The sequence below is a fragment of the Tetrao urogallus genome, assembly GCF_951394365.1.
Source record: "Tetrao urogallus genome assembly, chromosome: 18".
In the NCBI taxonomy this organism is placed as follows: domain Eukaryota; kingdom Metazoa; phylum Chordata; class Aves; order Galliformes; family Phasianidae; genus Tetrao; species Tetrao urogallus.
In genome coordinates this window covers 594,213-609,165 of record NC_136831.1, presented here as the reverse complement: position 1 = coordinate 609,165, position 14,953 = coordinate 594,213, and the positions used below count along the sequence as shown (strand labels likewise).

General features: G+C 57.1%; 2 protein-coding genes across 2 annotated transcripts; both read right to left on the bottom strand.

Annotated features, from left to right (window-relative positions):
* Window positions 1–838: 838 nt before the first annotated feature.
* Window positions 839–11,278, bottom strand: MYCBPAP (MYCBP associated protein; the record flags this gene model as incomplete). The annotated part of the gene is given in 23 exon segments (XM_079544246.1): window positions 839–883; window positions 886–945; window positions 1,106–1,191; window positions 1,194–1,233; window positions 1,236–1,268; window positions 1,430–1,609; window positions 1,785–1,918; window positions 2,421–2,536; window positions 3,256–3,377; window positions 4,127–4,402; window positions 4,565–4,711; window positions 5,145–5,332; window positions 5,813–6,002; window positions 6,313–6,424; window positions 7,046–7,146; window positions 7,711–7,826; window positions 8,072–8,222; window positions 8,952–9,067; window positions 9,382–9,556; window positions 9,983–10,086; window positions 10,179–10,338; window positions 10,973–11,082; window positions 11,176–11,278. Coding segments are annotated over 23 exon segments (2,865 nt in total).
* Window positions 11,279–11,763: 485 nt separating this feature from the next.
* Window positions 11,764–13,889, bottom strand: RSAD1 (radical S-adenosyl methionine domain containing 1; the record flags this gene model as incomplete). The annotated part of the gene is made up of 9 exons (XM_079544356.1): window positions 11,764–11,893; window positions 11,956–12,059; window positions 12,124–12,178; window positions 12,248–12,395; window positions 12,477–12,540; window positions 12,612–12,977; window positions 13,048–13,252; window positions 13,332–13,465; window positions 13,746–13,889. 9 exons carry the CDS (start codon window positions 13,887–13,889, stop codon window positions 11,764–11,766), a joined length of 1,350 nt encoding a protein of 449 aa, XP_079400482.1.
* Between the last annotated feature and the right edge of the window lie 1,064 nt (window positions 13,890–14,953).

The window sequence follows — 14,953 nt, the reverse complement described above, 5'->3', positions numbered from 1 at the left end:
GGGGAATGCCGCCTGGCTGCTCCAGCAGGAAGATGGCCCTGCAGTGGCACGTGGCCATGGGACACCCACAGCTCCGCCTCGGAAACCTGCACAGCCCCGCTGTGCTTCCAGGGAACGCTCCAGCCCAGCTGTGATGCACAAGGAAGCCCGGTCAGAAGGAGGTGACAGGCTCATGTGGGCTGGCAGAGGCAGGAAGGGTGGCTCCAGCACAGAGCCAGCCCTGCTGTCTGTAGCTGGAGCACAGATTTCCTCATTTCTATTCAAGAGTAATGAGTCTCGGAGTAAGAATTAACTCTGAATTGGGCACGGATACATTAAGTGCATGGCAAGAGATAGCAAGATCAGCATACGAAATAGGCACGTGTGCAAGGAAAGGTGAGGTGGAAATGTGCACTCTCACAGAGATGCTGACAGCCCAAAGCTCCTGCTGTCAGGGAGACCTGCGAGGAGACTGGATGAGCAGCCAGGAACACGATCAGAAATAAGAGGGACTTCCCTAAGTCCTGGTACTTGGGCCCACGAGTAACATGGGACAGCCTCTGCTCGCTTGTTAGACAGCACAGATTGAAACACAGAGAATAACACAACTCTTCAGCTGACTGGCATCTTTAAGTTTGCCTTCCCCAGCAGGAACACCAGCATTTTCTTGATGCTATGGTTTCTGAGGCTACAACGCTCCCTGACCACTTGCAGAACCAACAGATGATTTCATGGCAGGCTCACATCACAGCATGTCAGGAAAGAGGCACTCCAGCATTTGTGACCGCTTCATCCCTTCAGAAAGAACAACATCCACCTGTCTTGTGCAAGCATGGCCATTTATTTACTAAGTCTATTTCTACTTACAAAAGGCTTCACTCTCCCGCTTCAAAGCGCTGTGTTTTGTTCTAGCTCTTCAAATAAAGAAGCCATCTTGCTCACCATGGATTCCAGCAGCGCATAAACCTGCAGCAGAAGTTAACGGAAGATGCATGCAATGAAAATGAGCAATGAAATCCTGATGACCAGATGGACAGAGCAGAGATGGTTTCCAACACAGGAGTGCAGCAGTGTATGGGCACGGACACAGGCACAGAGAAGCAGCTGCCTACTTCCAGTAATAGCTTTCCTGGCTATGAAGTGTGTTTAACATTGTCTGAGATACAATTAACGCTGCTGCTCCCTCAAGAGTCCCTAAGTGTGCAAAAGGCATCCAGACAGAAATCCCGCGCGTGGCGATGCGGTGGCCGCTTTTATGTTAATGGGTTCCAGCCTGGAATCAAGGCCATCTGGCTTCACGTCACATTTACCTTGCCACAGAATTACAGACACACAGCTGTCAGTTCTTTAGTTGAACGGAACGCTTCAGCTCTCCAGCTGCAGCCCAGGGTCGGTTTATGAGCAAAGAACAGAAAGCAGAAGGGAAGGTACAAACTTTGGCCAGACTCACTTGGACATAAAGTTTCTCCTGGTACAGCCCCCAAACAACGGGGTCCGTCTGCTCCCGAGGAGCTGTGACAGTGCCTGCAGCTGCAGCTCCTGTGGGCTGTGCCATCTCTTTTTCGGACGAGCTGGAAGATTTCAGCTTCTTCTTCTCTTTTACTTTCGACTTTCTGCTGTTTGGGCGTTCCTATTCAAGGGACGGGGGGAAAAAAGCAGTGGCACAGATCAGAACACCTTTCAGACACCTTTCAGCACGTGTCACAGGTTGGAGATCAGCTCCAACTCGGGCACACAGCCTCACAGGGTACCACGCTGTCTTCAGAACACGATGCTCTGTTTTCCACAGGCATCCCAACACAAACCTCCTTCTCTTTTCCAGCAGCCTTCGTTGTTCTTCTTTTGTCTTCTTTATCCTTACCACCAACTGATGTTTTCTCTTCTCTTCTCCTGGTTAATTTGCTGTCTTCTCCTCCTTCTATAGGCTGCTTTACTTCCCCTAGGAAAGAACTGACTCCAGTTACCTAAAAGCAACACTTACATCCAGAAAGACACCCCCAATGCACTCAGGGAATGTAAACATAGTATTTCTGCAATGTATTTTCCTCTTGTTATTGATCTGAGCTACGCTGCACTGAAAAACTCCTCCTGCTTGGAGGAGTACTTTGTTTAAATAAGAAACAAACAGATCTCAAACATTCATCAGAACAAAGTCTATAAAGCAGCTGAAAATGAGATAATTTTTCGGTCTCGTCAGTGCAACAATCAGCACTAAAAGGCAGTGAAATTAAAATACTTACTTGCGGTATTTTCTCTGTGTGCATTTTTTACCAGCCAAGCTCACAACACAATTCTTATCTCACACTCTGCTGTTTTCTCTGGTGCATTTTCTTATAAAAGCTTTGGGGAGAAACTGATGAAGCTGCCATTCCAGTTGAAATTCAGGAAGTTTTTCGGGGATGCCAACAGTCCCCTCCTGCTGTGCTGAAGCCACCACTCACCTCTTCCCTCTGGAAGAACATCCACATCGGCGTCCCTCTCAGGCAACCCAAGCTGGGACCTCAGCTTCAGGGAGTGACCCACCAGCGCATCCACTGCTTCACGCCACAGCTGGAGACTGAGAAGAGCACCAGAAACAGAAGGGAGACAGCACAGCAGGTGGGCATTTTGGGGTGGAAAGGGCCGCTGTGTCCTACCCTACGGCCAGGCCTGAAGGCACCTTGCAGCCAGGAGCTGCCCTGTGCAACTGCACCAACGGTGCCCAACGTTGAGAAACCCACACAGAGGGAAACGATGTTCCTTTCCTTGGCTTAGACCTCCTGAGGTCTCAATGGCTTGCAAATCTCACACGGACCCATAAATACTACTGTGAAATTAGGCCTCCTGCTCCTCAACACAACATGTGGTAAATCCACCCTGATCCACACTCTGTTCAGGAGGAATCTGCCTCCTTCTGATCTAGAAGCAGCTGTTAATATGGCACAGTCTGCATGACAGCACAGAATGGAGAAGCTGTGTGAGGGAGAATAAAGTTATTTGGTAAAAGGGTACAGAACATTACCCCAAAATTTCATAAATATATCCTAGAATAATCTCACCAGAAATAACCCCGCATACTCCCCAAAATTGCATGAATATTCTAAACTTATCTCCAGAAAGAAAAGGCATTTGGATTAGATAGCTGCTACAATTAGCCTGTAAGAAAGCAGGGCACAAAAAAAGACTTCTCGATTTCGCATAATTACATGCACTCTGAATCACAACACTGCAACAGAGCTTGCTATGCTGCTGATCACTCAAGACATCTGCAAGCTCTATCCTGCGGAGGCAACGCACCACGTTTGATACAGAAGGTCTGACTGAGTTGGTCTCTGCTCAGCACAAAGCTCCAGCACTGCCTTGTTGAGCTGGGACAGCGCTGCTTCTCGCTGCTCCTCCTGGGGGATGGACTTCAGAACCTGAGGTGAGAGAAAACGCAGCTTCTCAGTGCTCCTTCCCAGCCCTCTGCACCCCAGGCTCACCACAGCACGCTGCAGCTCCCTTCCTGGAAGCCAGTCTGAAACCAATTGGCACCAGGAATTCCACACCCAGGCACAGCCTGAGATTTGTTCAAGGCGCAGGGGTGAGCCGTGCTGCCCCGAGCTCCCGCTTACATCCACCCGCAGTACATCCCTCTGCAACTGGGGCACAGGACTGCACCAGGTCAGAAGGCCTCCTGACAGCAGAACAGCAGCTGACAGGTTTCCAAGAGAGCAGCGCGGAAAAACGGCTGACAGAACCCCAGCCACTCCTGCTTCAATCTGGGGAGGTCTGTATTCTCTGCACAGGCTGTGTGACGGCCCCTCACTGCTCTGGTGAACAGGACTCCCCACAGAGAAGAGCCCTCCGGGAAGCCACAGGGGGCTGTGGGGTTGGCCTGCCTCCCCGTTCAGCTCCGGGATGACAGAAAGCTAATTGGGCAAGAGCTTAAAATATCTCCCACATTGTCTGGTTCTGTTTCCTTCTGCACCCAGCGGCCCTCTCGGTCTCTCTGGGGGATTTCTTTACAAGAGCACCGAGGGTGCGGTCAGCAGCGCTTCTCTGTGACACACACCATAAATCAGCCCTAACTCGGAGACGGCTGGAAGCAGAGCCCTGGGTGGGCTCACATGGGGCATCCAGGCTGCAAGGGAAACGGAACCACGCTGGAGGGAAGCGCAGCGACCACCTGCTGCAGGTCCTCGAGTGAGAAGTTCCACGACGGGGGGCCGGGTTCCTGCTGCCCCACATTTGCCACTCGACTCGGAGTCGCTTCAAGCGCGGGCTTCCAGCCTGAGCCCTCTGCAGCGCTCCTCCGCGCAGGGAGAGCCTCGGGGACGCCGTGCTCGGCCTCCGCCTCCTCCGCCGGCTCTGCAGGCACCTCCTCCCCGAGGGCAGGCGGAGCAGCCACGCGCTGTCTCCATAGGCCGTGCAGCTGCTCTACCTCTCGATGCCGGTAATGCAACTGCGATAACAAAGAAAAGGTAAATAGCAAAATGAGTTCGCCCGTCCTCCACAGACTGTTACAGCTGCTGCGGCAGGCAGCGGGAGCCTCCCGAGTGCACAGCCCCACTGCCTTCCCTTCCCTGCTACGGCAGCTGTGCAGCCGCTGAACCACACACCTCACCTTGGGATTCTTCCTGTGGAATAACTCCTCCTCTGTGATGCACAGACCCACGGGAGGTGGGGGGCGCTCCGGGGTCCGAATTCGGACCAGAAGGTCCTTCAGAGTCTCTTCTACAACAGCTGCACCCTCCCGAGCAGCCAGGTCAGCCTGCAGCACAGTTGACACCCACACTGACTACGTGTGTTAAGCAGGATTACAAGGACAAAGATAACAGCAAACCCCGCTCAACTAAGCAGGGCAATTTTCAATTATTATCTAACATCATTCTGTGTGATACCCAACGCTATTCCCACTAACTAATGGAGTTCACTACAAATAGAAAATTCATTTTTAAAAGCGCCGCTGCATGCAGTTTAGCTGCACAACCACATCTTTATTATCACGACGACAATGCGCTGCAGGATTCTTCCATTTTATTTAGCAAACCTGCTTAAGTAGGTACAGATGTTCAGAAAATAATACCTCACCCTCAGCCTTAATTGCATAGCAATAAAAACGCCCCGTCCTCCACTCCTTTCCTCGTCCTCTATTTGCATGTTAAGTTCAAAGCTCACATTTACTCAGTTACACGCCTGGTTACCTCCAGTTCTCCTCTGAGGTCAGCCAATGTATCCTCACACACAGCAATTCCCCAAAGGGTCACCTGCAGCAGAGCTCCTCCTAATAGCAGAGGATGTGTCCTGAACTCCCAGGACTCACTGAAAACACCTGCTCTCTCAGACTTGAAAAGAAAAAAAAACTTCCTGGTTTCTCCAGGCAGAATTACACCTGAAATGAGAGAAAATGCATCGCTCTGTAAGAAACCACCTGGTTCACCTGGCCCTTTTCCAACCCCCAGTGAGCGTCCTCAGCTCTCCAGGAGGCTCCCTTTGGCCTTGCTGGCTATCACACCCCATCCAACTGTTTTCAATTCCAGATGTACTCCAGCCACTGTGTTACTGAGCTGGTGTTGCTCCTGCTGCACGCTTCCTTGACAGCGAACTCAGCACCCTCTGGTCGATGATGCCCCGTTTGCTATCAGAAGTGTTTCACTTCTCAGTATTCTACCCATTTACATTCAGAGCAGGAGCAACCTTCTTTCCTTACAGTCCCACGGAAGGGATCTGCCCCACACTCCCAGTTTGCTGTGAGTCAGCCTGCTGAGAACCACCCAGGGCTCGCTCTGCTGTGAGTCACAGCATCGCAGATAACTGGCTGTTTGCTCCATGCTCTGTGCACAAAGGTCTCAGCGACCAGCAGTTCTCATACCTGGTCTGGCATCAAAGTAAAAACGCCGCATGCTCATCCTCGCGGTTTCTCTGGAAGGGATCTGCTGGAGGAGCCTCCTCCACTCATAGCAGACAGCAGCTGTGCCATCACTGCTCACTGTTAGGAAGCTCTCGGCTTTCTCACCAACCACAGCCTCAAAAGTGAGCCTGGCAGCAATGCCAACTTCATGCTGAAAGGAAGAAGCGAAGGACAAAGGTAACGATTCCTCCGCACCACAAACAAGGGGCTGAGCCTTGACTGGAGAGCTGTTAAGGCAGGTCCAAAGAACGGCCATTATACAAAGGGCTTCTGGGAGTCTGAGCTCCATACCACAAAGCAATCATTCCTGTTTCTAGAACTTTCAGGAGCAGACATGGGGACACTGCTATGTTCAGAACAAATCCCCCATTCTCCATCCTGAGCGTGACACCCATTGTACAGCCCTGACTTGGGAACTCAAGCAAGCTCAGTCCAACTAAACAATAAGAACACACAATTACCCTGCAAGAAGCGATGCAGTTGATCCAACGTGCCGGCTGGCCACAGAAGTCTAAAGATGGACCCAGCACTGCTTCTGAAACCACACTGCCATGGTCCTTTAAGGAGTCGCTGCTAAAAAAATGACAGTGTTTCTGTGGAGTGAAACTCATTTTCAGAGGTGGGAGAACCTGCGGTGATTTGTGAAACCCCATAAGAAATAATCCCCAAAAATGCTTTTCTGCACAGCTCTCTTTTTACAGAGCTCTGCAGCTGTGGTTAACAAACTCCAGCTAGGGACCTGTCACCATCAGAGAAGACAGGACAATAAAGAGAAGCCTAAGGAAGGCCGAGGGTATGTGAGTGAAGCAGGAGAAAAGCTCCCAAGGTGCCTGTACAGATGAACAGGGCAGGGAAAAAAGGCAGATTAACGATGGAAGGCTGCAATCCTTATAGACAACCTTATGGAGATCATTCCAAGCAGCGCCCACCCTGAGTGCTGAGAGCTCTGGAGCCACACAGAGAAGATGGCAGGAAAGGCCTCAAAATACTGTTCTGATTCTTGCTCCCTGGTCATTAGGCCCCCAGGGAGAAAGGAACCACCCGATCCCCACATCTGGCGACTTTAATATCAGAACATTTTTACTGAGTGCTTTGGAGACTCCTCTCTGCTCTGGATGAGAACAGCTCAGGAGACGCCTACAGACTGATGGTGTGCACCCCAAATTCTTACTACTACCATCAGATGAAACTTACGAGGTCTCAGAATCTTCAAAAGCAGTGGAACATGGAAGAGACTGCGCTGAGACAGACGTGAACGGCCGCCCTTTGCCGATCACCTCCAGGCCATCCAGATCCTGCACACACAGAGCAGTGACCAACTCTTACCTTCCCTTCCCTTTTTGTATGGAAAATAAGCCAAATTCCAGACAAACGCAGCAAGCGAATCAGGTAAAGTTCAGCTATCTCGCTCCTGCAACAGCTTCTAGACCTATCAAAAAACGTGTGAGAGAGTAAGGAATTACTCTGAGCCTCTGCACAGCCCCAGGATGGGCTAACTGCCTTCAGAGCTTGGACACAAACCTTCCACAGGGGCAGCTGTCTTCCTTTTGCTGTAAGGCACAAAACAGAAGTCCTACCAGTATTTGGTCTTTTTGTTGCCAAGGCCTTAGTAGCTGTAAGCTGCTGCTCAGCTGCTCTGAAGCCCCTAGGGCAGCCCATGAGTCACAGAGAGGCCAAGCATCTCCTTCATGGCTGCCGCCCTTTGGGAACGCAGGAACCTCCAAGACAAGAACTGCAGAGCTAAGCCTTATAGGGTTCCTAATGCCTCTCCAGATTCAGTCTTTAGCTATGTTGTGTTACCCGACAGCACTTTACAAGAGGTGAGGGACGTAAAGAATATCCTCACTCCTGAGACTTACTAGCTTATAAAAATCCAGCTCCTCTAGGATAGATTTTAGCTCCTGCCGTCGCTGTTTCAGGAAAAGACTCTTGTCCCAGGTCAGACGGAAAGGGATCCTCTGTGGAGGCTTCACGCCTGTGCGAACACCCACAAGAGCTCACCATCTACTCACCCTCTTGCCTCCTTATTTCACTCAGCCCTGCACACAGGAGCATCCCTGCACCCAGGCTGCGCCACAGCACTTACAGCAACGCAGCGCTCGTGCAGCAGCCTGCACCACCCCTGTGCTCACTGCAGCCCAACCAAAGGCCACTGGGAAGCAGCCTCTGTACTGCTGGGAGCGACTGCCTCGTCCCGCCGCTCCCTCCGCACTTCCTTACCCGTTTCCATCTGAACAGTGTGGGGCTTCCCCACATGAGTGACTGGCTGTGGGCAGCCCCGTTCTCTCCGTGTCAGTGTCACCGTCAGGCCGCTCAGCTCATCCCCGATGCGCTCAGGCTGGCTCCAGAATTCGCTTCCTGCTCGGTAGCCCTGTGGGGAAACCAGGCTCCAACCAACACCCTTGGAGACGTGCAGCTGCTTGCTATTTGCACAGGGACTGGCAGCTGAAAAGAAGGTGGTATCTCACTCTGCCTGTGTGGGTATTTTAGAAGACTATAAATAATCGCTTTCTGCAGGGTAAGCCAAATTTCTACAGGCTGTTGTCAAAGACAAAAGATGACTTTCTTCTACCTGGCGCTACATGCAAGTTGAATGATATTTATGTATCACATAAATGCAGGTCCTTCGATCTTCCTCTTACAGCACCTTATAGCGAGTGCTACAACACTTTACAGTGCTATGAAAAGCAACAAAAACACAACAAAAAAACTCCAAAGGATACTGTCATAACTGTCCTCACTTACCTGTACCCCTCTCTCCTCTAAACTCCCTAAAACTCGAGCTATCAGATCTTTTTGCCCTTGGAACAACATGTGTGGCACATCCCCAGTGCCACGCACGCGGCCAACCCAATTTCAGCAGCTTGTAAGGAGGAGCCACGCAGCCACTGCTTTCCCCTGCGTAGCCCAGGCAGCACAGATCATGTTTTCGTTTTGAGAATCGCTGAGAGCTCTGCTCACAGTAGGTTGAAGGACTCAGCTGGAAGGGCTTTGACAACTACCTGAAGACAGCTCTGCGCAGGTATTATTCGCGGCAGCAGTGCCTAAGCTCTTTCACAAGAACAGAGCAATTAGGATGCAAAGGAAGTGGGGCTCTCACCTTTCCAGGAAACAGGGCAGGGAGACTACGGTCAATGAGGTCACGTTCCTCCTGGATTTGCCTGTAATCCTCCGAGATGCTCATCAGCAGCTCATTCTCTGGCCTCTGAAGAATTTCTATAAAGGAATATGAAAGGCACTGCGCTTCTCCTGCCCTTTACTAAAAGTCCTTTACTAAAAATCCTTTACTATTTTCAATGTGCAATCCCCTCATACCATCCTCATCAAATCCACTGTGCTTCCCGCAGCCAGAATCAGCAGCTCACCCTGCAGGGACACCCACAGCATGGGGAGCCCCGACAACACTGAGGTGGGAGGCAGCAGCAGCAGGACTAACCCTGGTTGGCTCCGGCCTTTGCTGTGTGTTGTGGAGCCATCAAACAGCCCCAGGTGCACACAGAATCTCAAAAAAGGGTCTCAAATCCTCTCACCTCCCAGATACCTCTCCTGCTTCTTCCTGATTGCCATGTTATGGTGCCAGTTCTGCAGAGCTTTATGTTCTGATGCTGGGGTTTGATGAAATTTTCTCTTTGTTTCTCCTCCACGTTTCTCTTTTAAAACTGCTGCAGCAACGTGCTGATGAGGAACCTGAATGGAATCTGCTATCTGAAAAGGAACGAAACAGTAGAATTGACCTCACAATGCATGCACTGCCACCACAACAAAAAATGGAAGATGAGAGGAGAAGGGAATCCTTCAGACTGCAGTACCTTTACTTGATCAGAGAGGTACAAAGATGGGGCACCAAGCACACACTCAAAACAATGGATTTAGCCAAGTAACTGAACTCAAGCAATGATGTTACTGCAGCCCCAGCTCCTCCCACGGTAGCCTGATGCCATCAGCATCAGTGTTCCCTCACAGAGCCTCCACCTGCACACAGGACCTCAAAACCTGCTGGTGCAGTTTCTCTGGAGGCAAACCCTCCCCCACAGAGCACAATGACAAGGAACGCCACACCTCAAGCCTGCTGAAATAAATCACATCACATCACATCACATCCCCCTCTAGAAAAGCAATTTTATAATCGACCTGAGCATTTCCTCTGGCCAAGGCTTCCATCTTCAACTCCTGGAGACTTCCCAAAACATGATGAGGAAGAATTTCTTCACAGCCTTCACCGAACAGTGCCGGTCCTGCAACAAAAACACCAGACCCCAGGGCAGGTCACTAAATCTAGGCCTGCCACAACCAAAAATCAAAGGTAAACTCTGAAGCTTAGCCCTACCAGAGAAACACAGCGGCTCCCTGGCTGTCCTCGGGAAAGCCGGCCGTGCTACCAGGAGGCGCGGGGCTGCTTTGGCCTCTCTGGGTTGGTATTTCCGAACCAGGAATTTCCTCCTGACTGGAATCCTCCCAGCATCGTGGGGCAGGCGTGGAGCGTGGAGCTGCAGGAAAGAAACAATCACAGCACAATCAGCTACAAACTGACTTTCCTTTGTTCCTTCTGACCCATCTGGTACACGCAGGGAAGTCCTATCAGCACACACCGCTTCTCATCACATGCTGCACAGAGCCACAAACCGTCCGGGTTGGAAGAGCCCTCTACGGCCATCCACCCCACAGCCCTCACTGCCACATCCCAGCGATGCTCAGCACCCCGGGTCTCACCGTGCCACCGCATCTGGGAGAAGGAACTGTTCCCACTGCCCGATCCGAACCTGGCAGGCGCAGCCCGAGGCCGCCGCTCTCTGCCTTATCTGACTGCGGAGACACCCGCTCAGTTCCCACCCCGCTCCTCTGGACTCCACGTTAGAACACGGGCAGGGACAGGAGTTCCCGATCGTTTCCCGTGTCGGTGGATGCCAGACGCTGCCCCGTCCAGCCCATCGGGAGCAGAGGCGGCTGACGAGAGCCGAGCCGCGGGACGGTGGCGGGCCGGGAACCGACGGACAGCGGGGGCAGGAGGAGCTCGGGCTGAGCTCAGACAGCAGGTGGGTGCTCAACGGCGGGGCCGGGAGCTCTGAGCACCGGGAGACCCGTGCAGGGAAGGCAGCTTTTTGCGCCGGGACAAACACGCACTTTTTCCAGGTCCTCCAGCCGAACGGCGAGCGCTCGGACATCGCCGCTCCGCAGCGGGCACAGCGCGGGCCGCGGCTCTGCGGGGAGCGCCGGGCTCCGCTCCTTTGGCTCTGAAACGCACAAGGACGGAGCGCCTCAGCACCGGGAGCCGCACCGCACCGGGATGCGGCCCCGGGTTCACAGGAGGGGAGCGGGTCGCGCACCCGACGGAGATGGGGACGGGGACGGGGACGCGGCCCGGCCCTTCCCGCGGCCCTCCCGCCTCCGCAGCGCGCGGCCCGCCGGCATCCCTCGGCCCGGCGCCATGGCAACGCGGCGGCACCACCGAGAGGCGCGCCTAGAGCGGCCCGCGCCGCCGCCGCTCTATGGTGCCGCCACGTGAGCCGTGCGCACGCGCCGAGCGGAAGCGCACCGAGCCGCGAGCGCCGCCTGCCGGACCCGCCCGGCGCTCCGTCGCACACAGAGTCACGCAGATCATCCCGTCCAGCCGCTGGACTTACTGACAGACAGACAGACAGCAGAGGCTTTGTGGACGGTTACATCGTTGTAGCCTTCATTGCTATTTTATGCCCTACGTGTTCAACGAGGCAAGTTGCTCTGTGACCCTCGGCTCGCTTTTGGTGTCTGTCCGAACCCGATGAGGTGGTGCTGAGATTATCTGACTCTTCAGCAGCTACGACGGCAACATCCGGCACCCGGGCCGCGCCGCGCGCTCCGCCGTTCCCTCGGCCCCACAATCGGCGTTTCACGGCGTTTATTGCCCGCAGCCGCAACGAGGCCGCAGCGAGGCCTCAGCGCGATCCCCGTCCCCCGCCGTCCTCCTCCTCCTCCACCGCGTTCCAGCGGCGCCGCAGTTGGCACAGCAGCGCGGGCAGCAGCGAGTCCAGCAGGGGCAGCCCGGCGGGCGTGCAGCGCAGCGCCCTGTAAAGGCAGCGCCTGAGCACCGCCCCGCACCGAGCCCGCACCGCCGTCCCGGTACTCACCGCCCGTTCAGCCGCAACCAGCCCCGCTCCTGCAGCTCTCTCGCCTCCCCCGACGCCCCGAACGCGGCCTCCAGGCTCAGGCGGGGGGAGAAGAGCCCCCAGCGCTGCGAGGGATCGGCGGTCAGCGGCGGCTCCTCGGCGCGGTGCCCGCGGCCGGCAGGCGCTCACCTGTTTCGTGACGCCCTCGTCCGTGCGCAGCCCCAGCGCCAGCACCTCCTGCAGCCTGCGGACGCGGAGGTTACGGGGCGGCGGGAGGCGCGGAGGGCGCTCCTCCGTCCCGTCCCGTACTCACAGCTCCAGCGGGCTCAGCGCCGCCCGCCGCCGGGTGCCGTGCCCGCAGCTCCGCACCTCCCGCATCCACGTGTCAGGGTGCGGCGTCTGCACGCGTGCCTCGCGCAGGCGGCCGCCCTCTCCCCACGGCACGAAGCGGCCGTGCGCCCCTGCGACGGCACAGAGAGCAGAGAGGATGCGGCGCACACGCGGCCCGGCGCACGGTCGCCGCCGCCAACCCCAGGGCTTACCTGGCCCCACACCCACGTACTGCTCGGCCCGCCAGTAGGAGAGGTTGTGGGTGCTGCGGGCGCCCTGCAGGACAGCGGTGCGGTGGGTGAGGAGGGGCTGCGCCGGTGGCGGGGGCTCGAGGCGGGGGCGCTCACCTTCCTGGCAAAATTGGAGACCTCGTACTGGTGGAAGCCGGCGGCCGCCAGCGTGGCGCGGGCGCTCAGGTACAAATCGGCCAGCAGCTCCTCGGGGGGCTCAGGCAGGATCCCCCGCCGCACCTGGGCCTCCAGCGCCGTGCCCCGCTCCAGAGTCAGCTGGTACAGGGCCAAGTGGTCGTCACACAGCCCCAGCGCCGCCTCCAGGCCGCGTGCCCAGGCCTCGCGGCTCTGCCCCGGCAGCCCAAAGATGAGGTCGAGGGAGACGCGGCCAGGAAAGAGCTTCCGTGCCGCCTCCGCCGCCGCCCGCGCCTCCGCCGCCGTGTGCTCCCGGCCCAGCAGCCGCAGCTCAGCGTCGTCCAGGGACTGCGGATGGAGCACGGTGGCAGCGGAGCTGCGTGGGAACAGAGGGCTGGGATGGGGCGGCCGCTCTCACCTGGACGCCCAGGGACAGGCGGTTGACGCCGGCCGCCCTGAAGCCAGCGAGGCGCGCGGGGTCAGCGGAGCCGGGGTTGGCCTCCAGCGTCACCTCGGCTCCAGCAGGGAGATGAGCGACCTCCGCAGCCGCCTCCAGCACGGCGGCGATGGTGTGCGGGGCGGCCAGGCTGGGGGTGCCCCCACCGAAGAAGACGGAGGTGACGCTGCAGGGAAGGCAGGGGAGAGGCTGCAGGCGGCCGCTGAAGGGCCCCGTACCTCCCGGGCCCCAAGGCGGGCACCCACCTCTGCACATGGCCGAGGCGCAGCAGGGTTTGCGTCTCCCGCACCAGACAGGCACGCACGGCCGCCTCGTCCACAGCCGGCACCACGTACTTGTTGAAGCTACAGTAGGAGCAGTGCTTGCGGCAGTAGGGCCACTGCGGGCACAAGGTGTCTGTGGGGCACGCGGCTGTCCCACCGCAGGGGCACGGCCCCGCACACAGCATCGACCCCCAGTGCCCACCGCCCGCACCCCTGGCTGCTGCCCTCTGCACGCACAGAGCCTTCCGCGCCCCGACGTGCGTGTGGCAGCGGCACCCCGCGAGCACCAGCAGCACCAGCCCGCAGCTGCCACAAGCGGGAGCCCCTCCGTGGCCGAGCCCCGCTCCCCACGCATAAGCGCCCCGTACGCGCCCACCCCCGCGTCCCCACGCTCACGTGCACGTAGAGAGCCGCTGTCACGGGCCCCGCCGGTTCAGGGCCGGGCTCGGAGGGCTTCGAGGCCGATCTCGGTCCCGCAGCGCAGCCCGTCCCGCGTGGCCGCACCGCCCCGAGCGCCGCACGGAGGCCCCGCACCGCCATCGCCCCGCGCAGCCGCACCGCCCCCTGTTCCGCCCCGGGCGCGGGGTTCCGTTTTCCGGAGACCTCCTCGTCTTATCTGAATCGAGCGCGCAGCTGCCGCGCGTTAATAACGGTAGCCTTTAATTAATTTCACGCTCGTATGGCGTCTGGCGCGCGGCTCTGCGCTGCCGGGGAACGTCCGGTTCGGGTGAGAGCGGAAAACCTCCGCCCGGAGGCGATGCGGCCCCAGCCCTGGAGGAGCCCCGGAGCCCCGGGCTGGTAGTGCTCCGCCCGCGGCGGGGACGGGAACCGCGTGGCCTTTACGGCCCCCTCCGACCCCACCGCTCCACGATCGCACGGTGTTCCCGAGGACCCGTCCGAGCCACGCTGCGCCCAGCGGGGCTCTGCCGAGAGGAGCTCCGGGCGGTGGGGAAATGGGCTCGGGGCTGTTGTGCGCCCCGCTTCGCGCTCCCCCCGCAGGCGCTGTTCGGGGGCATTCCGCCGGGACGGCGCTGACATCACCGCGTGCGGCCCCAAATCTCCCCCACGGCTGCGGGAGGAGGCGGAACCGCCGCGTTCCTCCGCTCGTGGTTGTGCAAAGGCGGCGCTGACGGCCGAACGCGTCTCGTTTTCTTAATTTGCACTATTAATAGAAGTGGAGAAGTGAAACATGGCTGTGACAAAGGGAGGGGAAAGCCGGCACCGCAGATTCCTGCTTTCGGGCCGACGTCACCCGGTCCTCGTGGGTCACAGCGGGGAGTTTCCCAGCTGGCAGCGAGGGCTATAAGACACTGGTAGGGATGGGCTGCGGCCGCACAGATCGCATATGGGCACATCGACCGACGCGATGTGGAGAGCTCTGCTGTGCATCCACGCTGTCCTGGTGAGTGCTTGTGGAGCAGGGCTGCGGGAGGCGGCGAGCAGCGACCTCAAAGCCATGAGATGGGAAAGCTCTGGGGCTGGGATTTGGGTGGGTGCTGAGCCCAAGGTGAGCAGTGCGTGGCCTGCAGCTCGTGTATGCAGATGGTGCTGGGCCAGGGACAGGGCTGATGGGGTCTGCGTCCCTCTGTGTGACTGTAACCTGT